Source organism: Rhizophagus irregularis, chromosome 9 (genome assembly GCF_026210795.1).
Source record: "Rhizophagus irregularis chromosome 9, complete sequence".
NCBI lineage: Eukaryota > Fungi > Glomeromycota > Glomeromycetes > Glomerales > Glomeraceae > Rhizophagus > Rhizophagus irregularis.
In genome coordinates this window covers 1,815,812-1,840,494 of record NC_089437.1, presented here as the reverse complement: position 1 = coordinate 1,840,494, position 24,683 = coordinate 1,815,812, and the positions used below count along the sequence as shown (strand labels likewise).

Below are 24,683 nucleotides of genomic sequence, written 5' to 3'. Positions count from 1 at the left end.
AGGACGAGTTGATGAAACTGGTACTGTAATTTAGAATTTCGTGAAACAAGCCTAAATCGGCCCATCTGCAGATGTAAGTTATCAATAATATAGCGTAGGAAGGACAAGTACACTTGATAGCTTAGACCCCTTTACATTTTACTTCATTAAAAAAAAAAAAAAGTTCTTACATCCGTAGTGAATAATACCTTTCCCTTCCTAGGCTTTATTTTCTTCCCTATTTTTCAGTTCCTTTTGTCTCTGTTGGGTACTCAAATATATTTTCTTTTTGTTAGAGAAATTTATACAATATATATATCTAATAATTATGCAAACAATAAAGTGTGTAGTCGTTGGTGATGGTGCTGTTGGCAAGGTAAACAAGTCCTTTAATTTTATTATATTCTTTGTTAGTTTAGAGAAGGTATAGTCATTCTAGACGGCTGAGGAAGATTTTGCTTCCGTATTGCCGATCAACCGTTCATAAGTTAGCAACATGCAATCAAAGGAATGTGACCATAAATTAGATTATTCTCTTTTTTTCGTTGTTCGGACAAGTGGTACCTTTTGAATGAAGTAGATTGGTCATAATTTGGCGAAATAATTAAAATTTCAAACAATTCGCCTCATTTTTTATTATTATTTCTAAGAACACAAGCTTTATATATATTTTTTTTTAAAAAAAAATTAAAACATTCATTTTTTTTTCATTTATTAATTTTATTTTATTATATATGGATGGGGGAAGATAGACGTGTCTTTTAATCTCATATACAACCAACAAATTTCCGTCCGAATATGTCCCTACAGTAAGTTTTTAAATTAAATTAGTTGTCGCTTAAATATTTTGTCTTTTTATTATTATTATTAGAACGAAAGTTAATAGAAAAAAATTTTTTTCTCTTGGCAAGGTTTTTGATAATTATGCGGTAACGGTTATGATTGGCGATGAGCCTTATACATTGGGTTTGTTTGACACAGCTGGTGCGTTAAAGTGACAGTTATTTATTGAAATCATTGTAGGGCTATGTCAATTTGTATTGATTGCAATTGCTAATTAATAAAATAATGTTTAAACAGGTCAGGAAGATTACGATCGTCTTCGTCCCTTATCTTATCCTCAGACGGATGTTTTCCTTGTTTGTTTTTCTGTAACTTCACCAGCTTCCTTTGAAAACGTTAAAGAAAAATGGTTCCCGGAAGTTCATCATCATTGTCCTGGAGTTCCATGTTTGATTGTAGGTACGCAAATAGATTTGCGAGATGATCCTTCTGTAGTTGAGAAATTATCGAGACAAAAGATGAGACCGGTAACAGCAGAGCAAGGAGATAGACTTTCTAGAGAAATTGGAGCGGTTAAATATGTTGAGTGCTCAGCTTTGACGCAAAAGGGTTTAAAGAATGTTTTTGATGAAGCAATTGTCGCAGCTTTGGAACCACCAGTCACTAAGAAACCTCGCAAATGTTTAGTGCTGTAGACTTAGATGAATAATTAATTTTATTTTTGTTATGTAATTGACCTATTTTATTATCATCCCTTATAACTTTTATTGATTTATATTTTTTATTTTATAATCAAATTGTTCGTTTTATTAAATAAATATATTCCCACCCAATTCACATTACTTCCACATATCAAATACATATGTAGTTCTTTTTGTTTTCATTTTTATTATTGGTCGAAATTATTGTGTAGAGTATTTGATTTGATTTATAGTTATACGTCTTTATTAGGTTATTCTTTACTTTTTACTCCATTTAAATTAGTCGTTCTTCCGGTTACTTTATTAAATTTGTATCCCTTCAAAAAATTCGTATATTAAAAACCTAATGTAAAATAACAATTAGATCACGTGAGGTTGTATTAAACCAGACTCCTTACTAAATTTATAAATTCAAGTGGATTGGCAATACCAAATTCGCCAATCTGAAACGAATTAATTTTTTCGTACAAATTATTTTTTTAGTTTGTGTAAAGTGATGCAATTTATTCAAATTTGTAATGGTCCAAGTATTAAATGACAAAATTTTATTTTTAACCCCGTACTAAAAATAATTATGTCAATTACACGGAATATTCGTCAACGTCTAAAATATGCTCTCGACCGCCTCTTTTCTAATAAGTAATAGTCTAAGCCTTAAATCTTTTCGCTATTTTTTCCTCTAAATATTTCCGAGCTGAGTTATGATAAAATTTAACAATATCGAGTTCTTTTTTGTGGAGTTGTTAGATAAAAAATTTCCAATTTGAACTTTGACGTTCCAATTGAAATATTTACTTAACTCGAGAAAGTAATTCTTATGCACTTGTGATATTGATCTTTAAGCAATATCTTTCACCCCAACTGTGTGCCACCACTAATTGCAACCTCTTTTGGCTGATGTTTGCCAGCAAAAACCCGGGATAGTTGTTTCGATAGACATGATCATGTCTACTTAATGTCATGGAGATTGCTGGCCAAAAAGTCTAGTGTTTTTCATTAAATTAATTATTAGCTTTTGGTTTATTTTCCAAGTATCAATAATGGAACTATATAAATAAGTAAGTAATCAACTACCTTGATGCTAAATGGAGTATCGCTGGATGTTTATAGTTTGTACAATATCCAAAACCAATGTCCTGACTGCCAGTATGATGAAGTCGCAACAACTTATAAAAGGTACAATCAAAATTCGCAAGCATTATTTGTAAATGCCAAGCGGAAACCAGGAAGTCTCGATTGTTCATAGTAATGAAAGTTTATCTGTTCAATGAAACCAAGCAGAAATCCCTGAAGAAATCGTAGAATCAATTAATGCAGCTCATCCTAGAAACTTATCTAAATTCGCCACCGTCACGTGATACTAGTGTATCTTTAAAAACGCGCAATACGCGTGGATCGCGACTTTTAACGACCGGACATTTTGAATTTAATTACAGCGAGACCGTAAAAAATGTTCATAATTATTTCAAGGAGCGGAAGGCCTCTGCTTGGTATATTCAAGATTACATGGAGTGGGACTGGACGGAGCTTGACTTTGTTCAGGCCTTTACTCTTTTTACTGATACTCTACTGAATCAACTCATTGCTACGGGTCCAGTCAGAGCTTTCTGTACTGATTATCTCGCATGGTTTAAATGTGTAGTATTATCGCTATCTTTTTGTTGGAGTAGTACATAGCATTTGAATCCTTATACAACCAAAACTCGAATTATTACAGTCTGATTCTGGACAAGCAATAATAGAAGTATGTTGCAATGTCTTTTCCAAGGTCCTTGCAGCCAAAACAGTGCAGCTGTTCAAAACACCGTTGAGGTAAGTTGATATGTATACATTCGCTTCTTTTCGAACATAATGCTCAGCACATTATAACCCTGCAGGGACACGTTATACCTTAATGAAACCAGTGCCTTTCAGAATCATTGCAACCAGGGTCTCTAGGAACTTCAGAGACTTCAAGGTCTCTATCATCTGGAGGAACTTTAGGGACTTCAAGAACTCCACGAACTTCACAAACTCCACCGCAAACTTTTCGGGATCTAACACAAGAGATCCTTTGAGAAAGGGGAATTTCAACGGTAAGTTTCAAATTTCTGCTTTCTATGTATCGTTTTCACGAAACAGGTGACATCTTGTCACTTTTTCGTGTGATAGATATATCCAAGACAATTGAGGATTTATCAGAGGAAATAGGAGAAGAATTCGCTAAGAAATGTCATCGGTGCGAGATATTAACCCTGAAATGTGGACACCTACGTTAGAGAATTACATTGACACCGTCCTTGAATGAAATAAAGAAACTTCTCGAGATAAAGTTCAGGACAAAGTATTGGACGTTGGGAGAACCTTTTTCAATTATATTGTAAAGAAAATTTAATCGATTTGTAGGTAGACATCAATATCTATTAGTTTCCCCATAAAAAGAGATACTGACAACTGCTTTCCTCTTAGTTACCACCTCGTGGTCGTTTATCCTATAATGAGCAGAAAAATTGGCGAGCGCAAACACATAGTGTATCAAGTTTCTTCATTATTCAAGTTCTATGAGAGAACGTTTTCTTTAATTGAATTCGATTGCATGCCCACGTCGCGAAAATTATGAAGTTTTCTACGAATTCTGGAATTGTTTGAGTAGACACTGAGGGAACGAGAATATTCGATGGCTTTGATATATTTCATATGTCCTCCATGTAATGCAACCGAGAATATGAGTGATGTAAAGAAAACCATGCAAACGAGTATTGTAAACTTAATCGCAATACTACCGACATCACCTTGATTGTAGCTTAAGTCTTGCTACAAAAATTAGGGTGTATAGTATCCAGTCTATCAGTGAGTAAATGCATGATTTATACTTGTGTTAGTGATTGCATTTCTCATACAATGTTCCTATTTTTCTCAGATTCTCGATTAACTCTATATTCGTTAAGCATTAATGGTCGAAGTCAATACAAAGCTATCATTAGAATGATGGCTATCTTCCATGTACGTGTTTAGATCGGTTGTCTAATAATCATGCTTTTATTTTTCCGATATATTCATTCGTATAGTGGTATCTTGTGTAGGAGTAAATAATAAAACAAGAGAATTTATAATCAGTTTGTACTTCATCCAAAGGAGACGATAGTGCGTCATGTATCCCGAATTGGAATGATACTGAATTGTCATTGTGTATTTTTTTGCTTTTCAAAAAAGTTGCAATGCTTGATACACTTTTGGGTTAATATGATTGCATCACGAAAATCTGATCAATGGCCACTCCTTAATTTAATAAAAGAATTTAATGTTATGCTTAATATTATCACATGAACTTTAAGTTTTTAGATGTCTATGATCTATGATATGTAGTAGATGCCGTGTTACGTCCTCTGATTAACTGGGCCTTTTGTCATATGTTTGCGCTTGCACTATTTTATTGTTAAAATTACTAGTAGAGAGATTACATAATAAGAAAGGTAAGAAAGGGAGAGGTATATATTGCATTGCCGAAGTAACTTCAAAATTGTATAAGATTATTTAGTACCAGGATGCGAACAAGAAAAAAACGAAAGTGAAAATTTTTTTCTGGCCTTGTCATTGATTTTTGTGACACTTAAGGATTCACATAGTTAAATAACTTGTATAACACATTTGTTTAGATAGAGCTGAAACCAAAATCAAAAACTAAAGATATGAGCATAGATAATATACATAGTATATTCGACAGAACGATACTATGTTGGAAAGTGGTACAAGAAAGAATGTGGTTCTGGAGAATAACGAGGATTCAAAAGAAGAAAAATAGTGCTATACAATGACTTATATGTTTAGTTAATTGTTGTACAAAAAGTTTGCTTAATAATATTACCTGTAAAAATAAAAATCTTGCTGCAATAAAAGTTATGACCTTTAGCACGTGATTTCTATTGTCCCTTAATAATTTTCTTTGTTACACTATTATCAAAACATTCTTTTATTAATTATTCAATGAATGATATAAACGTTTTGCCAATTCTTGGTAAATTATGAACTACCAAACGGTCACAACTAAATTTATTTCAACACAAACTAATAAATTTATAATGATATATGTAATTTATATGGAAATTTAAAAAGGGGCTTTACCAGCTGAGTAAGTGAAATAACAATTATATTTAACCAAGAGAAAACGATGATGTTTTATGATGACCAATTAAACTCAACAAAATATAATGTATGAGACCAATTATAATTACCAAATAAAATATTTTCCATCGTGAGTGATTGGATCACAAAATGTCATGTCCCTATTCTTAGATAATACATTATTTACACATTAGGTAGGTTAAAGAATTACTAATAAAAGAGGTATATGTGTCAAATTATTATAAAAGGAGTGGACAGAGTTCTACTTTAACGTTCGCATTGATTGCTCTTCTTATCCACTCATTTAATTGCCACAAACCGAAGAAGACATTTTCAAAGAAACAAAATTCAAAAATGAAAAAATATCTTAATACAGTCGTATGTTAAAAAAAAAAATTAAATGAATAAATATTTTGTTTAACCAATTAAAGAAAAATATTGTTCCTTTTTAGGTCGATTCAATAATTAAACGAGGTATGTCGGAAGGGAACCATTTGCCCAGAAGCTTTGCGAGAATAAATAAATTGCTCCCTCAATACAATCCAAAGCAAATACGCAATCGGTATGTCAGCAAAATTTATTTTGTTTTTTATTTTTTTTTTGAAAAAAAAAATCCAGACCAAGTTTTATAAAACTCGAACGGAAAATATACTAAAAAATTTTTGGTACTCGACAAAGACGGTTAGGAGAAACAGCGATTGAAAATTATAAACCAGTAGATTTGTAATCACGTAACACAATTTAAATTTGTAGTTAGACAGTTCATTTTTGTTTATAATTTGTTGCATCTATTTATATATTAGATAGGAATCTTAGAATTAAGCCTTAGCTAAGTGGCATAATGGGTTCGTCCTGCTGTGTTTTCATAAATGTATAAGTTTATTGTAATTTAATTTAATAAAGCGTTCCATTTAGAAAGACTGTTGAAAATTGATTATTCATATGCACATTATTCATAAAAGTTTAACGCGCAATCTATGAAGTCGTATGAGCTTTTATTGCGCCTATCGCGAAAATGTACGCTGCGGGATCCATGTGAATAATCCAGTAAACTAAATTGAAAGTTAAATTTGTTATGATTCAGATCATGTCCAGAATCAAAGGTGGTGTATAAATTTAATAAATATTGTAAATCATTTAAATTATTTTTAAAAATTATTTTGGCCGTATAGGCTGTTGAATATTAAATATAGGAATCATAATATTTCCCATTTTGTAATTTTAACCCTTAAAATCTCGTCAGCAAGATGGACCGATCTACTAGACCTTTTCATTATACAATGAAGTGATAAGGTACATCAGTACTTGATTAAGTATCCTTCTAATCCAACCTAAATATTTTAGCACATGATACAATCCACGCTTGAAAAACTGGATAAAACAAAAAAAAATCAATTTATAGTAGTAATAGTATACATACTGTATATGTTTAAAATCAGATTACTAGATCGCCTTTTAGCAGGCCTGCCTGAGAATATCAAGATAAATGTTAAAGATTGGGTACTATAAAGGCATATTTGCAACATAGAAACGCATCGCAGATTACCAGTAAGGGTTATTCGATGAAGTTCTTGCAGACTGCTAATAAAGAGTTCAGTTTAAACGAAACAGTAGATTTCCTTCCGATTCTTGATTATCTTTGAACTTCATGATTAATAGAAAATGAAGGATTATCTCGATGAATCTGGTATACAGTCAGAACTCGATATAACAGCTATGAAATAACGAATTTCATGATAAAAAGATTTTATCTTCATATATGAACATATAAAATCGTTATATCAAATTATAAATTCAGTGAACTGGAGGGTGAGTTCTAACTGTATGTATCTATGTGTCTTTAGTAATTTTATATATTATTGTTTCCATTTTGATTCATTTAATACTTTAATTTTATTTATAGATCAATAACTTAACAACACCTGCTCTTTTAATAGCGATGAGAACACCGCTTCTTAATTTGGTCATAACTTCCTATTACTTATTATACCAAATTAAACAACGAGATGCTCATTTAAAAAGTAATTTCAAATAGACATTAGTTAATTTTATAACATTCTAAATATCATACTACATTTCACTTTTTTTTAATTTTCATTAAGAATATGGTGTAAACAGGGTTGTGAAATCTAAGCAAGCAATCAACTAAGTATGGTTCATTATACTTAACCAAGTGGAAAACCTTAGAATATATGTATTTTTTACTAACTAATAATTTTGGATTATTTGAATTTTTTATTATAATAAAGATATAAATTAACAACTTCCATAATGTTTGAGATAATATAAAGATTATTTTTAATAAGTTTTCCTTGTCTCAAATCCTAGTGAGAATTTGGATTTAAAGTAAACATATTAAGAAAATGGAAATACAGAAAAAAAAAAATTATGAGCCATTTCTTAGTTTCTTCAGAAAGGAGTAAAATAACTTTGAAAATAGTATAGTTATCAATAGTAAAATTACAATAATTGCATGCAATCAAATTGAATTATATGTTAATGCAGATTAGAAATAGATTATTTGCAAAATAAAAGAATTCCATAACTTTATTATAAAGTTTATATTAAAAAACTAATTACTATAATTTTTGCTATAATCTGTATAATATTATATTACTTATTTTTAATGAATCTGATAATATAAAAAAAAAATATAAATAAATTACTATGCCAAATTTCTCCAGTTTCAGTAAAATTAATTTTAAAGTAAATTTATAATATAAGTATTGAAAGTCTTTTATTTTATTATTAATATTATAAGGTTTGATTTTTAAAGTATAATTCACGTTTATTATTTATTTTATTTATTTTCTATTATTTGATTAATTTATATTTTTTTATAATATAAATTCAAAAATACAATAATAGCAAAATATATAAAAATTAATGTAAAAATAACTAATAAAATAAGTGATAAAAATAAACAATAATATTATTATAAGTAATTAAACAATTGTATAATTTTATATAATTTAAAGTAATATAATTTTCTTTTTTTTAAGAATCAGCATACGTTCTACTTAACAAATAGTAAAGGAGATATAATATTACTAGATTATTACAAAATAAAATTCCAAATAAGTCAGTCTAGTTATACTCTATAAAATTAACTATAATAAAGATGATAATAAAGCATTAACTAAAATAATATAATAATAAAATGGTAATATAATAAAAATAAATAAAATAATGTAAAATAAAGTTAAATAAATAAAATAAATTATATATCATTAATAAAAATTTTTAAATATTTAAAAAAGGAAGCTAATAATAATTACAGATTTAATATATATGTAATAATATAGCCTTGTAAGATAGATTAAATAATTAGAATCATATTAGTAAATTAATCAGAATATATATATAAAAAAGAAGGAGTGGAAAGTGGTAGATAAAAATTATTATTCTTTAAACTGTAAGGGTTAAAATTCATTTTAAAAATTTTTGAATTTTTAAAATATCTTAAGATCTAGTGATCATAAAAAGATGAAATTATATTTGTTAGATTCCTCTTATTAAGGCGCATTTAATGGTAATAAAATCATAACTCTAAAATTGATAAATAAAAAGTTATATCAATTTATAAATTTTTAGATTTTATAAGTTATCCTGTTACATAATATTTGTAGAAGGACAATTTTATTTCTATCAGATTCTTCCTATTAAGACGCATCAAATGGTGGTAATTTTATATTTCTAGGATTAATGAATAAAAGATATTTCAATTTGAAAAATTTAACTACTATTTGTTATAATTTGTTGATCATTTACTTTTAAAAAATCATTAAATTAAATTGAACTTTTTTTTTCAATTTTTACTTAAAAAATACTATAGAATTTATTACAAAAACATTGGTTTATATAATAAAATATTTTAAGATATTTAAGTGCCTTTAATTAAAAAACAAAATTGCAGGCAAATTTGGCTGCAAAACAGTTTAAGGAATAGGTATAAAATAAACTTACTGGTTTATTAAAACTGCTTTTATTATTAAAAATCTACTTAAATATAAGTTTTACATAATGCTAACAAGTAGTCAGAAAATTTTGATTGTTTGTCAAAGTAGAATTAATTAATCTATTTAAAGAAAAACTCAAAACTGAAATGTTTATTTGCAATAGTAATACCTTGTGATTTTTTCAATCCATTGTTTTATTATTAAAGTAATATAATAGGCTAAGATTAATAATTGTATAAAAAAATGTTGTTCTTAAATATTTATATATAATTTAAATTTAAAATTGCCAATTCTAAATTATTTCAAATTCTAAATTCTAAATTTTTTATATAATATATATAGTATCAAATTCCAAATTTTTAATTTTATTATAACTTAAATTTTAAATTCCAAATAATATTTTAATTATAAAATTATTTAATAAATTATTATTAATTTTATTATTTTATTATAAGTATAGATAATTTATAATTAAGTATAAAATTTAAAGAATTAAAATATATTATATTAATAAAAATTTAGTTTATAATAATATAAACTTTATATTTAATTATTTTTTATTTTTTTTTAAAAAACATTTTAAATAACTATTATTTATACTTTTTACTTTTGTTATTTGTATTTTTTATCCTATAATAAACTATTTAAGATAAAATTATAAAACAAAAAGAATTGGGGAAATTGCTAATAAATTTGAAATTTTGTTTGAAAATAGTAAAGAAGTTCTTATATTATATATTATTTATAAGATTTTTTTTTACTATAAAATTTCAAAAATAGCACCTTCTTTTTGCATATAATGCCAATTACCAATCAAGTTTGCTCATCATAATGTAAGTTAAAATTAATTCTAGTAAGAAGTGCTTATTTTGGAATGTTTATTTTATTAAAGAAAAGTGTATATTATGTTAAAATTTTGCATCCTGTAACAAAAAAAGAAATTCTTAATATGGAAACTTTTTAAAAATATTTATTATGTGTATTTTTCCCTGCTCTGTAAATTTATTTAAAGCATCAAAGATGGGTTTGACAAAACTTTCTTTCAGGGTTTTTTTTCGTTAAATCACGTGACGTATTTAATTCTGGCCAGAATTAAATGATCGGCATAAAAATATCCTTTTTTGGAATAAAGGCGAGATTTAAACATCGCGAGATCTAAATTTACCCTATATTTATTAAATAGTAAAATTGAAAATTAGTGATTTAATATAATTATATCAAGTACTGTCATATAGTGCTGCATATAGTAACTATAGTAATTATTTCAATTTTTAAAATTTTAAAAATATTAACTATTAAATATATAGTTTGAGCCAGGTCGGGTTTTTATAATTTATATTTCTAGCCAAAAAATATGCCCATTTACAAAAAATTTTATATTATTTAATGCCAAATATACTCAATCTCAATATTAAGATTATAATCCAAATATTCTGTTCTGTTTCTATTCTCAACAAATTGTTTACGTTTCTTCAAGTAATTCTTACCTTATGATTATTATACTGTATTCTGGCCGCCAATGCCAACACTTGGTTAAGTATAATGATACCATGCTTAGTTGCTTGGTTGCTTGCTTAGATTTTACAACCCTGTTTACACCATATTAATCACTACCACTGCTAGAGGGATGCGAATGTATAAATCAATTTTAATGTACTGTACATATTCATTTTATTTTTTTTGATATGTAATAAAAACATTCATTCAGTTGCTGTGATATTTTCAGCTTATTTGCTTTTTTTGAATAACTTAAAGAATTTTTATGTGATTAAACAATGGAATATCGATGTTATATAAATAAATAACCTCTTGTAAAGGATTTACTGTATATAAAACAACAGAAATTTTATTATTGTGAATTAGAAGATTATTGTGAATTAGAAGACCGAGACTACTTTTTTCGTTACATTATTATTGAGTCATCCATATAAACTCTTTGCAATAGAAAGGAGGGAAACTGCTAAAAAAAAAATTTTTTTAATTAATGCTAATTTACAATATTTGGAGCATTTTTAGTATATAAATATAAATTTAATTTTTCCGGTAGTTTCCCCCCTTTCTATTGCAAAAAGCCCATTTATCAATTAACACTAAATACTACAAAGTATGGTTAACGATTTAAAATGACAGGATATTATTCGGATTTTATACAATGAAAATAAAATGCAATACATATACAGTATATACAAAGACACGAATTATAAAATATAAATTTTATTTTATAATACTACTTATTATACCTCAAATATAGTAAATAAATTATATATACACTCGTCTATAAAATAATTTGCCTAACGAATAAGACCATCGAGTTTCCATGAACATTTGTTTTCTGTCTTTTTGTTCTTACTTGGAGTATTAAAAATCTTCCAGAATCTTAAAGTATTATCGTCACCACCAGCTCCAGTTACTATGTCTTCTCCATTTGGTGAAATTGAAAAATAAAGAACACGATAAGTATGGCCTTTTAACGTAGCAATTTTTTGCATTGATGGATATTTCCAAATCATAACATCATTTTTCCACCACCCGTGTGTTGAAACTATTTCATTCACCGTTGACGACCATTGTAAGTTACAAACCTAAATATAATTTCATCATTTAGTAAAATACAAATGTAAATTAATAAGAATTTCTTTAATTATAATAACCTGAGACTTGGCATTATAACACGCCAAAGTCCTTCCATCAACTGTATTCCAGAAACGTATCTGACGATCTAAATGGCCACCCCCACTAGCCAATAAGTTACGAGCATGAGGACTCCATGAAATAGCACGAATTGCAGCTTTGTGACCTTCTAGTTTTCGAACTGAAGTGGGGTTCATGCCTTCCCACAAAAATAGCTCGTTAGCATTACCTCCACTTGCTAATTGATCTCCTTCTAAATTCCATTTCAATCCGCAAACCTAAGTTGTAAGATCGAAAATTATCAATCATAATGTATATTTTTTTCATTAAAAAATGATTAATACCTCGGATTTATGTCCGGTGAAAGCTTGAATGTAGTCATCAGGACTCCTTTGATCCCTATGGTAAATAATACGATCTCCACTACCAGTACTTAAAATATTTTTATTCCACTCAAGAGTTCCTATATTATAATGAATTATAATAATATTCTACTTTCAATATTTTTTTAAAATTTTTTGATTATTTACCGACACGTGATCTGTGTCCGTCAAAGTCACGAACTTTCATAAGTTTTTGCGCGTCCCAAATTTGAACTTTTCCTTCTGTCGTTCCAACAGCAAGTTGAAAGTTCTATTAAAAAAAAATAAAATAAAATTCAATATAAATCTTCATGATTAATATATATATATATATACATAATTAAGGTAAACCTGAGGAAACCATTTGACTGATGAGATAGTATATGGAAATCCCAAATCACATAATTTCGTCATCTTTAAATTCAATTTAATGTATTCGATTATCTATGTGTATTTTAAATAAAAAAAGAAATCCGACTTATGTAATACTAACCTTTGAGGTTCCGGTATTCCATAAATAAACGCTACAATCTAGCCCCAAACTTAACGTATCAAACGAGGACCAATCAACAATGTTCAAATAAAAATCATCCTACATAATTTGAACATAATTAAATTAATATTTACATATGTTCTTGATAATATAATCTCAATTGCAAAATTAACCTTGAGTGTTAAATCATTGCAGAAAGCAAGCATTTGATATGGTTGTGGATTAATTTTTCTGTTTGATTTTTGTGGTGCCACCATCAATTTCTCAATATCATGTGAGAACGGGGTTGTAGCGTAAGTTTCTCTGTAAGGTGTATCAATAAATCCAGGTCGTCGATTAAACGACTTTTGAAAATTTAAAATATTATCGGTAGAAGAAACCGAACTGGCATCAATATTCTTAGTAATCTCATCATTAATAGAACGAGTAGGGAACATAATTCGTTGTACAATTATTTTGCGAAGGCGGTCACTTTCTATAATGAGAAAAAAGTTTTGTTAAATTAATGAAAGGTATAATAATAAATCAATATAAATTATTTACCTTGATCATTATCAGCTTCAGATAATTTTCTCTTTCGATTTTGCTGTTTTGTAGATGCAGAACGTCTCTGGAATTCGGATATCATATCTTCACTTCTGACAGGAATAAATCTTCAAAATTATTTTTTTTTTAAACGCGATAATTATATTTATCAATGTTTATAACATTTTACGAAAAAAATGCTATTTGATACTTTGATGAATATAAAATTGCGTATATTAATTAATACCTATCCCTGTAAGAGTGCCCTATTCCATTTCCTTGTTGAGAATTTACTGCATGTCCAAACGATATATCGTTAGACGCGTTTAAAACACTTCCTTGTGAAGATGAAGAACTCCTCGGAAAAGTAAAAATTGATTTATTTTCTTGTTGATACATTATTAAAATATTTATTTTTGAAATTTAGTTGGGTAAATATTGGTCGAATAACTTTTAATCGAAAGGTTATGAAAAGAAATGAAATAATAATAATAATTCGAACATATACAGTATATATATATAACACTTTAAACTTTAATAAGCTTTTGCCATAATTAAACTTTCTTTTATCTGTTATAGAATTTTTCACATTGATACTAAAGTATATAGTCTATTTAGTCTATTTAGTCTATTCATTGTTATTTAAGCTTTAAGCTTTTATTTTACTTATTTATTGTTCTATTACAAAATAGAATTTTATTATATCAGTGGCAATTAAATTGATAAATTCCGTAATATAACGATAATCACAATGATAAAACAGGTTATATCAAATTAATATTTCGAAAAAAATGCACTAAATAAAGTGTTGCTTTAAAAAGGTCGTGGTCGTGATAAGACATTCGTTGCGAGAATTTTTGAGGATTTTTTTAAAAGTTCACTATAAATAAAATCGATGCATTATTTTAGTGCTGAAAGTTCACTATAAATAAAAATCAATGAAGTGTAAAATTAATTCTGATACACGGTTCTAACTGCATGATAAATAATAATAATTTTTGTCGAAATAACAGATGAAAAGTTATCAGGTTATCTTTATTAATATTTTCTAAGAAATGTAAGAAAAATGTCGGATTAGAAAGTTCTCTAATTTATTTTCGTATCCGTTATATAAGTTATTTCTAAAGAGTGATATAGATGGAAATTTATGAAAGTTATTTTATCTATATTAGAAAACGATGAAAGCTATTTTATGGATTGGTAATTTTATTGATTAGGCCAGGCCAATAGGATTACAAGAATTTTTATTGAAAAAAAAAAGGGTGGGGCCAAAAATAATTTACAAAAATTTTTTAAATTATTTTTTACTATTAAAATTTTGAAAATATGAGGGTTATATAAAAATTTTTTTTAATATCAATAAGAAACCAAATTTTTGATAAAATTTTGCTTTTTTTGGTGTCTATTTAAAATTGAAATTTTTGAAGGGGGGGATTTTGTTAAATAGAAAATCAAATTGGTCCGGCTTTACTAATATAAATAATTTTATAAAATTATTACTTTTATTAAAAATTCAACAATTTAACCAATAGTTATCATAAGTTAATCCTGGATGAAAATGGAATATCCGGATTCCCCGTCATCATTTTATCCGAATGATCCCGATAAGAACCTACTGAATTATTTTGATTATTTTGAATACCGAATCGAAATTTAAGAATTTAATTCCTTATATACTTTACGACCAATTAATTAATTTAAGATTATTCATATACTGTGATTTATCGTAATATACTTGTTATAATACTAAAGAATAATTGTTCAACATTATAATTTATTTTGACCCATTTGCTTACAAATTTTAAAAATTTTATTCCAATATAGAATTCTAATTTTTGTCTCATTTTTCCGTACGTTTTTTTCTTCTATTAAAAGCTTGAAATATTACATAATTATTGGATTAAAAATGATTATTATATATGATAAACAGAATAATTTGGAATTCGTTTATATTATTATATTATTATATTATTATCATTATTATATTTCCTTTTTTCGATCGATCGATAAAAAAAAATGGTTGCAGATCCTCAATATATATAGTGGATGATTTAAAATTAGAAATTTTATCAAAAAATTTGGTTTGATTATTAATCAAAAATTTCACAATTTCACGTGGTTTGCCAAAGATTTGTAATTATTTGTTTGTAGATCTTGTGAATGATATGAATAACTATAGTAAAATTGACCAAAATTATAATAATATAATGTTGGCCAAATTGAACATAATTCTGCCCATTTATAAAGAAATTCTAACGTATTTGTAATCTAATTACTAATAGAATGTTGATCTTAGTAATTTTTGAACATTTGTAATGTCATGACGTTAGGACGAAAAAAAAAAAATTTTTTTTTTTATGATGAAAAAAGGTATATAAAGGACTCAAACGAGTTAAGATCTTGAATATTCATTCTCATAACGAATAAAATATATTAAAAAAAAAAACAAATTAAATTATATATATATATATATTTTTTTGATAAAATAATCTCGTAAAAATGGTTAAAATCTTTATTGTCATGTTAGTATCAATTATTTTTTTTTTTGTCGATTGATAAAAATTTAAAAACTAATTAAATTATTATCATCGATAATAGCTATAGCACCTATACCCATATCTACCAATTGGCTTTAGAAGCCAAGAAAGGTATTGAATCTGTTAGTCCAAGCGTCCAAGTTGAACTTTACCAAGTTCCCGAGACTCTCTCTCAAGAAATTTTGGATAAAATGCATGCCCCACCTAAACCAGATATTCCAATTATTACAGGTATAGGAACATTATTCAAATTGATTTATTTTTTAAATTTTTTAGGATTTCATAATATATATATATATATATATAAAATAACATATATATTTTAAATAAAAAAGCTGCTAAACTTGCGGAAGCAGATGGGTTCTTATTTGGATTTCCAACTCGATTTGGTACTATGCCAGCTCAATTCAAAGCATTTTTGGATAGTACTGGTCAATTATGGTTCACCAATGCTTTAAATAGAAAATTCGCTGGACTCTTTTTCTCTACATCCACTCAACATGGTGGACAAGAAACTACAGCTTTCACTGCTGTCACTTATTTCGCTCATCATGGTATGGTTTATGTTCCACTTCAAACCGGAATACCTTACTATGGTCAAACCGACGAAGTTATTGGAGGCGGTCCATGGGGAAGCGGAACAATAACTGGATCTGATGCATCCCGCTCAATCTCAGAAAGAGAAAAGGAATCCGCACGACTTCAAGGAAAAGATTTCGCTGAAGTTGTTTCAGCCTACGTAAATGGAAAAAAAGCGTAAGCAATCTTATAGCAAAAAATAGATTAACATAGTTTAATATCATCAATTCATTAGTATATATATTGATATATTTAAATTATTGATTTTATTGTACATTAGTTAGCATTATTTAATTTCAATAATTGTACAAATAAAACTCTTTTTGCCCTTCAAATCACAGTTTCTGTAAAAGTTTTTAAAAAGTTCAATTCATTTTTCTCATAATTTTATTTGCTCTCAATTATTCTTTTTCCCCTCAATTTTTTATAGTATTAATAATACCGAAGAGAAAAAAGAAGAAATAGTGGAAGAATCAAGTGATCCTACAACGAATCAAATCACAACTAGATCAACCGAAAAGAAAAAGAAATCAAAGAAATATTGGTTATGTTGTGGAAATGATGGTTTATTACAAGATTAAATAAGATTTAAAAATTTTTTTTATTTTATAATTAATTTTTTTTTTTTTTTTTAGAAAAGCTAATTTTATATATATAATTATGTATAAATTGTGTATTAATAGTATTTTTATTATTATTTTTATTATTATTATTATTTATCATCTTAATATAGAATAGTTTCTAAGGATTTGTGGGGGGCGTCTTTTCTTTATATGCTTGGCGTTATTTTTTACTGTTTCACAAATAAATGGCAAAATAATTTTTTGCAACTAAGCCTGTGTAACATGTTCACGAACGAATTAAATTTAAGTATAGACCAGTTTTTTTTATTAAATGATCGACAACCTGTTGAGTGAAACCAGTGTGGTGAAGGTGAAGTATACTCAACACCTAATTTTTGGACGGGGTACATTTTATTTATCACCTAATCACCTGAGCATGTTTGTCACATAGTGTCATACATCACGCACTCATCACCTCCTCCCCAAAAAGTTTTGTTGTTTTTTTTAAAAAATTTATTTTATTTATTTACATTTAAAGAATTTAAAGAACTAATTTTAATTATAATTGATCATGAGTGACTATAACACAATTACGGCTAAAAATGATCTTACACATAAAATTAGTAAAAAGAAAAAAAAAATTTTCTCAAATTCAATTCATTAATAATATAATATTTCAAGTTAATACTACCGCACAAATGATACAAGTTAAAAAATAGAATAATAATGTAATAATTAAGTACAAGTAGTATCAATTTAATGAAAAGGAACAGTCATTAAATGCATTAACAATAAATGCAAGAAAAAGAAAGGAATGTAAATGATTTAGACATTTAGTGTGTCCACCGACGCGCTGTCGAAGTAAAAAACATGTAATGCAAAATTAAATGGAATTTAGTAGACCGATTTGTATTTGTTGTTTTAATAAATTTGTAAGGCAAAGTTAATATCCTTAAGATCATCTAGGATATTATGCTTTGTTTTAAAATTATCGATAATATTCTGGAGATTTTGACATATATTTTCTTGTTCATCTAATTGGGACATGAGTTCTTCAATAAGGGATTGTTGGTCGGACATCGTAACAGCTTGTTCCATAATTAAGTTATTAGCGATGTTTAATTCGCTTCGATAATGGTCGTTGTTACGATCTATTTGATGATGTTTTCCATTTAATAAACAACGTAAATCGGCAACATCCACCTCCAACTCTAAAACACGTGATTCTTCACATGCTAGACGATGTTCCATTTGGCAAACATCGGCTGTTAACAAACCTTTTTCTTGCATAAGCTCTTTATTCTCAGCCTGTAATTTTTTATTTTCGGCTCGGAGCTCTTTAAGTTCAGCGATTAATTTCATACTTTCATTTTTACGAGTTGGAGTAGTAGAATTAAGAGGTTTCTTTGTAGAAATTCGAGATTGCTCTTGTACTGTTGTTGGTTTTTTACGAGGCGTGTTTTTTGTGGCGATAGATTTAGGAGGTTGAGTTGTTGATTTTTTAATATTTGGAGAAGATGCAGCACGTACAGTACGACCAGAAGTATCTTCAATTTTTCGTTTCGTTAAAGAAGTTTGTTTTGCAGTCTGTGGTGCTAAAATTTTCTTTGTAGGACTTTTAGGATCATTTATATTCGATGAAGGAGAAACACTGGATTTTGGGGAAGGTAGCATACTTCTTACCAGCGAAGATTTATTCGTGGCATCGATACTTGTCTTGATAGGAGGTCGTAATTTTGTAGTCGATTTTGTTGTTGTTGTTGTTGTTGTTGTTGTCGTTGTTGTTGTTGCTGCAATAGGAGAGTTACTAGTTGAGGTTGACTTTGGTGATGGTAACTGCGTGGTGGACGTGGGAGTTTCAGGACTTTTATTTATACCAGTTGATGAAGATTTTAATTTTGTTTTTACCGAGATTTTTTGTAATTTTGAAGACGTAGCGGGAGTTTTTTGTTGTTGACCAGTTGGGGTTCCATTTACAGTCTTGCCTGATTTGGGAAGACGTGAAGGTAAACGAGAAACCGTGGTAGTGGTTGACATTATTATTATTATTATTATAATATTATTATTGGTATAAAGAAGTCCTTATAAGAAAGAAAACTCAGCATAAAATTTTTTTAAGAAAAAAAAAAGAAAGAGAATAATGGTGCTTTCGTACATGAACCTTTTTTTTTTTTAAAAAAAAAAAAAAAAAAAGTTTCAAAAACTTATATATATATATATAAAGCAAAGCACCCTTTTTTTTTTTTTTTTTTGAAATATCAACTTTCAAAAAAAAAAAAAAAAAACCGAGTTAATTTAATTTAAAAAAATTTCTTGTTACAAAAAAACAAAAAAAAACAAAAAAAAAAAAAAAAAAGGTTTATTTAAATCCATTTTTATAACGCGAATTTTAAAGTTAAGTTTTTGTTTATTTATTTTATTTTATTTTTTTTTTCTAACAATATAATTTATTATTTTAATTGATTGTTTGATTTTAAAATTTAATTGGTTCGATTTTATAAAAAAAGAAAAAAAAATGTGCTTTATAAAGAGAATTTAATGTTGCATAATCGAAACATAATAAATATTATAAATGATTCAAGTTTAAAATAAATAAATCTTTTTTTTTTTTAAAAAAAATAAAATAAAATAAAAGGATTCACCAAAGCACCACTTATGTTGGTTTTTACCACTTAAAGCAAATACGCAATATTTTGTTGTTTGTATTACTAACTGTAAAAAAAATTAGAGAACCCTTATTAAAATTATGCGTTTAATTGCATAATGCATATAATGCATGAAGATCCACTAATATAAATTCCCCGCAACATTTATGGAAATTCCGACCCAACAGCCTGGATCAGCGGTAATAATAAATTCTAAAATTCTAAACGTTTCGAAAAAAATGAAATTTTTTTAATATATATTAATATATTTTTAATAAGTTTAATATCCGGATGATCAAAAGATTTTGAAATTTTTAAAAATGATGGCGTGATACTGAATTAATTAGGTTGGTGTAAGTGTGTAATACTGATAATATTGATGTAAATTATTACATTGTAGTAATTGTTTAATTTTTTTATATTTCAAAATTACAAATTGAAAATTTGAACTACTTACTACTAATAATAATAATAATGATGGGATAATATCGCCGATAATATTTATATTATATAATAGTAGTAGGATTTGTTCACGAGATTTACATTGTCCTAATAGTTTAGATATTATATAATTGAAATGTGACCTTTTAACCAATAATTATATTTTATATTACATAAAATTATTTATATTCTCATTTTATGTAAAATTATATAAAAAAAAGTACAATATATTTTTTTTTTTGGCATCTGCAGTTGGAAACACCACTAATTAAAAAACAAGAATAGAAATTTAATTATAAAGTATAGTATAAATGGAAGTATTTATAAATGGAAGTATTACACATGCTATCCATATAAATAAAGTGGGACGATGTTTGTATTCTCGTAGTTCATCTGTTCTTTTAAAAGTCATACATATCCGTGAGTAGAAGGTATTAATCGTATTAATCGTATTTCAAATCTTTATCTTTACTTCATCTTTATTTTTATTTTCATTCGTATCTTCTATTATTATATCTTCATCCTTCTCTTCTATTATATCTTCTATTAAATCTTCTATTATCTTCTATTATATCTTCATCCTTCTCAAAATAATTCTAAAAATATCAAATTTTGGGTTGATAAAATCGCTTATTTGGTTTTTACTTTTTATTTATCCGGCGTGTTTCTGTTTCTTTGTACAAATAAATTATTAAGAATTTATTCGGTCATCTCCGAATTTTAATCTTAGTTATACTCTTACAAATTAGTGAAATACCATAATAAGTTAAACCCTATTATTTTTGATGCTAAATAAATAATCACCGGAAAACGCGAAAATATGTCCATGGTATTGTCAAAAATAAATTATATCAATTGCCTAAAAACTTTTTATTGGCAAAAAATGTTTGTTAACCAAAAATAGATAATTAAAATAAACACAAGCAAGTGATCTAGAACATGAAAACAACGGTAATTTTTTATCGGTAAATCGGGTAAAATAGAAACCAATCATAAGGTCTTAATTTTGGATTATTAAGAATCATCGACTCGAACATAGTGAATATTATAAAAATATATTAAAATTTTCATAAGAAATTGGTTTTAGATTTTGGATTGACTTGGAACTTTAAATGTAATGTATATCGCACTTTTGAATTAAGTTTTGAGCAAAAAAAAAAAACGAATAAAGTAAAAAAAAATTAATAGTTTGTTTCACTCAATTATGCAGACTTGATACAATGATGATATATGCAGGGTTCTTTGAAACATTTTAAACAATTATCTAATTTAAAAATCTTATTAATCTTATAGTAGTTACTAAATTCATCTGTTATATTTAAAGTAAACCCCATAATAGGCAATTTTTATTTTTCTCTTTTTGTATCATAAGTAATGTTCATTGCATTTCTAATACAAGACTAAGCAGATATAGTTTAATTACTTTGCTTCAGCTCGGAATATATCAATCCCGGATCCGGACTTACCTTACCGACGATGTCGATGATGTCGTAAATTACTGCCTAAACATGATTGGTTCGTCATTGCTTAATTTTGAAACATTTTTTAACGCTAGTTTTCCTTAAAAAAAAACAAGACTAAAGAGAAGATTAAATAATTACAAAATTTAGCAAAATGGGGCAATCTTTTAGGAAAGCCATTGTTTTATGTATCACAAATATCGGAATTGTTTAAAAACGTATTAATTTGTGCTAAATATAATTTATTTAAAAAATACTAAGACATAATTATAATAGAATATTATGTTTCTTACAATATTCCATAGCTGGTTTATATTGATGATAAGCTGCTAATTTCATATATCTTTCACCTAATTTAAAATCTTTTTTACCAGCATCACCAGAAAAATATAAAAAACCGGCATTATACATAGCATTAATTTGATGATTTTCTGCAGCCTTTGTATAATATTCTAAAGCTTCTTTTAAATTCTTTTTAACTCCAATACCTTTATATAAACAATAACCATAACGTATTTGAGCTTCAGGATATTCATCTAAATCTGCCACTTCTTTAAATAATTTCGCTATTAATTGATCTCTTTTTGTATCATCTATATCCAGTTTAATATATTTTTTATGAATATAATATGCTTTAAAATATTTTGCTCTCATATCTCCTAATTTTGAATATGTTTCAAAACATTTAAAAGCAAGATTACAATCTCCATCTGAAAGTTTATGTTGTATCATTGCTATATCTAATGTCATATAATTAAAATCTGAAAATTTTGACTCTTTTATAATACCTTTTTCTTTTACTTCATTCTTTAATACATAAGTAGATGATGATAATTTTTTATCATCATTCTTATAAAGACGATGTAACGTTATAAAAATTTTTGCCAACGTAGGTCTTAAATAAGGGTCATCATTGGTAGCTGAATTTATTTTACAAAACAAAGAAAGTTTGGTATTTTTTTAAATTTAGATTAAAAAGTGATTGCACATTGTAAAAAATATATTTATTACCTTTTTGTGAAATTTCTTTATATTCTTTTGGTAAAAAAGAATTTGTAGAAAATGTTTCATATCTTTTTTGAGGATATTTTTCTTCAGCAATTTCCCAAAGAAGTTTACCAAAACTATAAATTATGCTCTTTGTTTCATATCTTTGTGAATTTGAATTTAATAATTCTGGAGCAAGATATTGAGTTAAATTTTCTAACTTGGAATTCCTTTCTAAATTCATATTTGAATAATCAATTGAATTAAAATTTCCTCCAATCTTTGCTGTTTCACGATCCGTAATTAAAATATTCTCCGCATATATAGATATACAATTAATCATCTAAATAATAATTTAGAGAATTACAAAATTAACGAAACGAAATATAATGAAATTAATAAAATTAAATAATTACCCCAATAGATTTTAAAAAATTCAATCCTCTGGCAATATCAACAGCAAATTTTAATTTCACATTAACGTCAAGTGGACCATATTCTAAATAATAATTACGTAAATTACCATATTCCGCCCATTCATTTACTAAATACCATTTATCAACATTATTATCTTCAATAATTAATCCATAAAATTTAATTATATTATGACATTTCTCTAATTTACTTAAAATTTTAACTTGTTTAATAATGTCATTTTTGTTATTTACTAATTTAAATGCCACAAAATCATTATCCCCATTTTTTATTCTTTTACATTTTCTCGTACTTGAAAAATCATTATTCAATATTTCAAAATCATTATATGGAAGAAATTCATCAAATTCATCATGATCGTATAATTTACTATTAATAGTATTATTAAGTGCGTTCAAATGTATAACTATATCGGAAACATTTTTATCCGAATCGGTTAAATCACCTTCAATATATTGAAGATACTACAAATGATGATGACGTATTAGATGATGTTATTAATGGCAATTTCTCATGCATATTTAACTAAAGTTAATCATGTTTATGGCAATTTAAACTTTATTACACGTTACCTCATTTAGATCATTAATATCAGCTTTAATCCTTTTCTCATCATCATCAGAATTTAAATTATAATTGACTTTTAAAGGAAAATTTAAAATTTGAATAGTAGAATCAAAATCATCCTTTAAATTTTTAACAATTTTTTCTATATTATTATATTTAATATATTTATATAAACTTTGTAATTGAGAAATTTCTAATAATAATTTATATATTTTACTTATAATAATAGAAAATCTATTTAAATTAATATAATTTTTTTCTGATAAAAAAAAATTTAAATTTTCTTCTTTACAAATCTTTAAATTATTTATTATCATATTAGCTATTAATACCCTTTCTAACATTATACCACATATTCTTCTATTATGTTCAGCTTTTTTATATATTTCTACTATTTCTTCATATGATTTTTCTATTTCTTTTATAATTTGTGAGAATTTTTCATATGGTATTTCTGATTTAATTTTATTAAAATTATTGTTGTTTATAATAATCGAATCTTTGGCCATGATTTTTTTTTTTTATTTTTTTTTTTCGAAAAAAAATTATCAATTTATATTTATAATAATTTTACTATCGGAGTTTGAAGTAATTGAATGCATTGTTATAATAATTTACTATCGGAGATGGTCCAATTGAAACATTTTGATTTTGATTTTAAGCGCAAAGGAGAAAAAATTCCTGTGAACAACAAAAGGGTTAGTAAATTATGATGATCTTTCTTTAAATGTAAATGTAAAGGGAAAAGAAATAATTTGCAATGATTGTAAATAATTAGAAACAATTAGAATCAATTATGGCATCAATGAAGATCTATTTTTAAAAGCCGATAATAAAGTTAAGATTGTACCAAATAATTTTACTTTTTATATATTCAGTTAATAAAATAATTTAAAAATTATTTATAGTTCAAAATATGATGTCAATAATAGTAA

At 26.4% G+C, this 24,683-nt stretch overlaps 6 protein-coding genes across 7 annotated transcripts; 3 read left to right on the top strand and 3 right to left on the bottom strand.

Annotated features, from left to right (window-relative positions):
• The first annotated feature begins 5 nt into the window (after positions 1–5).
• On the top strand, positions 6–1,931 carry OCT59_029442 (Rho GTPase). The gene is made up of 5 exons (XM_025318102.2): positions 6–73; positions 276–355; positions 732–788; positions 891–963; positions 1,060–1,931. Exons 2-5 carry the CDS (start codon positions 308–310, stop codon positions 1,455–1,457), a joined length of 576 nt encoding a protein of 191 aa, XP_025176910.1. The 5' UTR covers positions 6–73; positions 276–307; the 3' UTR covers positions 1,458–1,931.
• Positions 1,932–2,774: 843 nt separating this feature from the next.
• OCT59_029441 (uncharacterized protein) lies at positions 2,775–4,531 on the top strand (the record flags this gene model as incomplete). The annotated part of the gene is made up of 10 exons (XM_066143963.1): positions 2,775–3,101; positions 3,181–3,275; positions 3,341–3,346; positions 3,447–3,538; positions 3,615–3,681; positions 3,776–3,844; positions 3,912–4,046; positions 4,246–4,292; positions 4,363–4,445; positions 4,526–4,531. 10 exons carry the CDS (start codon positions 2,775–2,777, stop codon positions 4,529–4,531), a joined length of 927 nt encoding a protein of 308 aa, XP_065994696.1.
• Positions 4,532–11,814: 7,283 nt separating this feature from the next.
• Positions 11,815–13,933, bottom strand: OCT59_029440 (uncharacterized protein; the record flags this gene model as incomplete). The annotated part of the gene is made up of 9 exons (XM_025309334.2): positions 11,815–12,105; positions 12,175–12,432; positions 12,499–12,617; positions 12,685–12,787; positions 12,868–12,930; positions 13,010–13,108; positions 13,183–13,484; positions 13,553–13,662; positions 13,782–13,933. The coding sequence occupies 9 exons, from the start codon at positions 13,931–13,933 to the stop codon at positions 11,815–11,817; spliced, it is 1,497 nt and encodes a 498-aa protein (XP_025176908.2).
• A 2,004-nt stretch (positions 13,934–15,937) lies between these two features.
• Positions 15,938–17,482, top strand: OCT59_029439 (uncharacterized protein). Of its 2 annotated transcripts, XM_066143951.1 has the most exons (4): positions 15,945–16,056; positions 16,133–16,302; positions 16,407–16,827; positions 17,081–17,482. In XM_066143951.1, the coding sequence occupies exons 1-4, from the start codon at positions 16,034–16,036 to the stop codon at positions 17,229–17,231; spliced, it is 765 nt and encodes a 254-aa protein (XP_065994695.1). In that variant the 5' UTR covers positions 15,945–16,033; the 3' UTR covers positions 17,232–17,482. The 2 variants fall into 2 exon arrangements, with proteins under 2 accessions (XP_025176907.1, XP_065994695.1); XM_025318100.2 differs by lacking the exon at positions 17,081–17,482 and having other exon boundaries at positions 15,938–16,056; positions 16,407–16,985.
• A 652-nt stretch (positions 17,483–18,134) lies between these two features.
• Positions 18,135–19,250, bottom strand: OCT59_029438 (uncharacterized protein; the record flags this gene model as incomplete). The annotated part of the gene is made up of 4 exons (XM_066143940.1): positions 18,135–18,364; positions 18,491–18,818; positions 18,897–19,049; positions 19,122–19,250. 4 exons carry the CDS (start codon positions 19,248–19,250, stop codon positions 18,135–18,137), a joined length of 840 nt encoding a protein of 279 aa, XP_065994694.1.
• A 2,776-nt stretch (positions 19,251–22,026) lies between these two features.
• OCT59_029437 (uncharacterized protein) lies at positions 22,027–24,257 on the bottom strand (the record flags this gene model as incomplete). Its single annotated transcript, XM_025310924.2, has 5 exons — positions 22,027–22,679; positions 22,771–23,089; positions 23,163–23,645; positions 23,754–23,867; positions 24,081–24,257. 5 exons carry the CDS (start codon positions 24,255–24,257, stop codon positions 22,027–22,029), a joined length of 1,746 nt encoding a protein of 581 aa, XP_025176905.2.
• Positions 24,258–24,683: the final 426 nt, after the last annotated feature.

Bases quoted from the DNA above. Each gene is read 5' to 3' on its own strand.
- OCT59_029442 (XM_025318102.2), top strand. From the start codon at position 308: ATGCAAACAATAAAGTGTGTAGTCGTTGGTGATGGTGCTGTTGGCAAG. The intron at 356-731 runs GTAAACAAGTCC...GGGGGAAGATAG, and splicing joins GTGATGGTGCTGTTGGCAAG to ACGTGTCTTTTAATCTCATA. The intron at 789-890 runs GTAAGTTTTTAA...TCTCTTGGCAAG, and splicing joins CGTCCGAATATGTCCCTACA to GTTTTTGATAATTATGCGGT.
- OCT59_029439 (XM_066143951.1), top strand. From the start codon at position 16,034: ATGGTTAAAATCTTTATTGTCAT. The intron at 16,057-16,132 runs GTTAGTATCAAT...CATCGATAATAG, and splicing joins GTTAAAATCTTTATTGTCAT to CTATAGCACCTATACCCATA. The intron at 16,303-16,406 runs GTATAGGAACAT...TAAATAAAAAAG, and splicing joins AGATATTCCAATTATTACAG to CTGCTAAACTTGCGGAAGCA.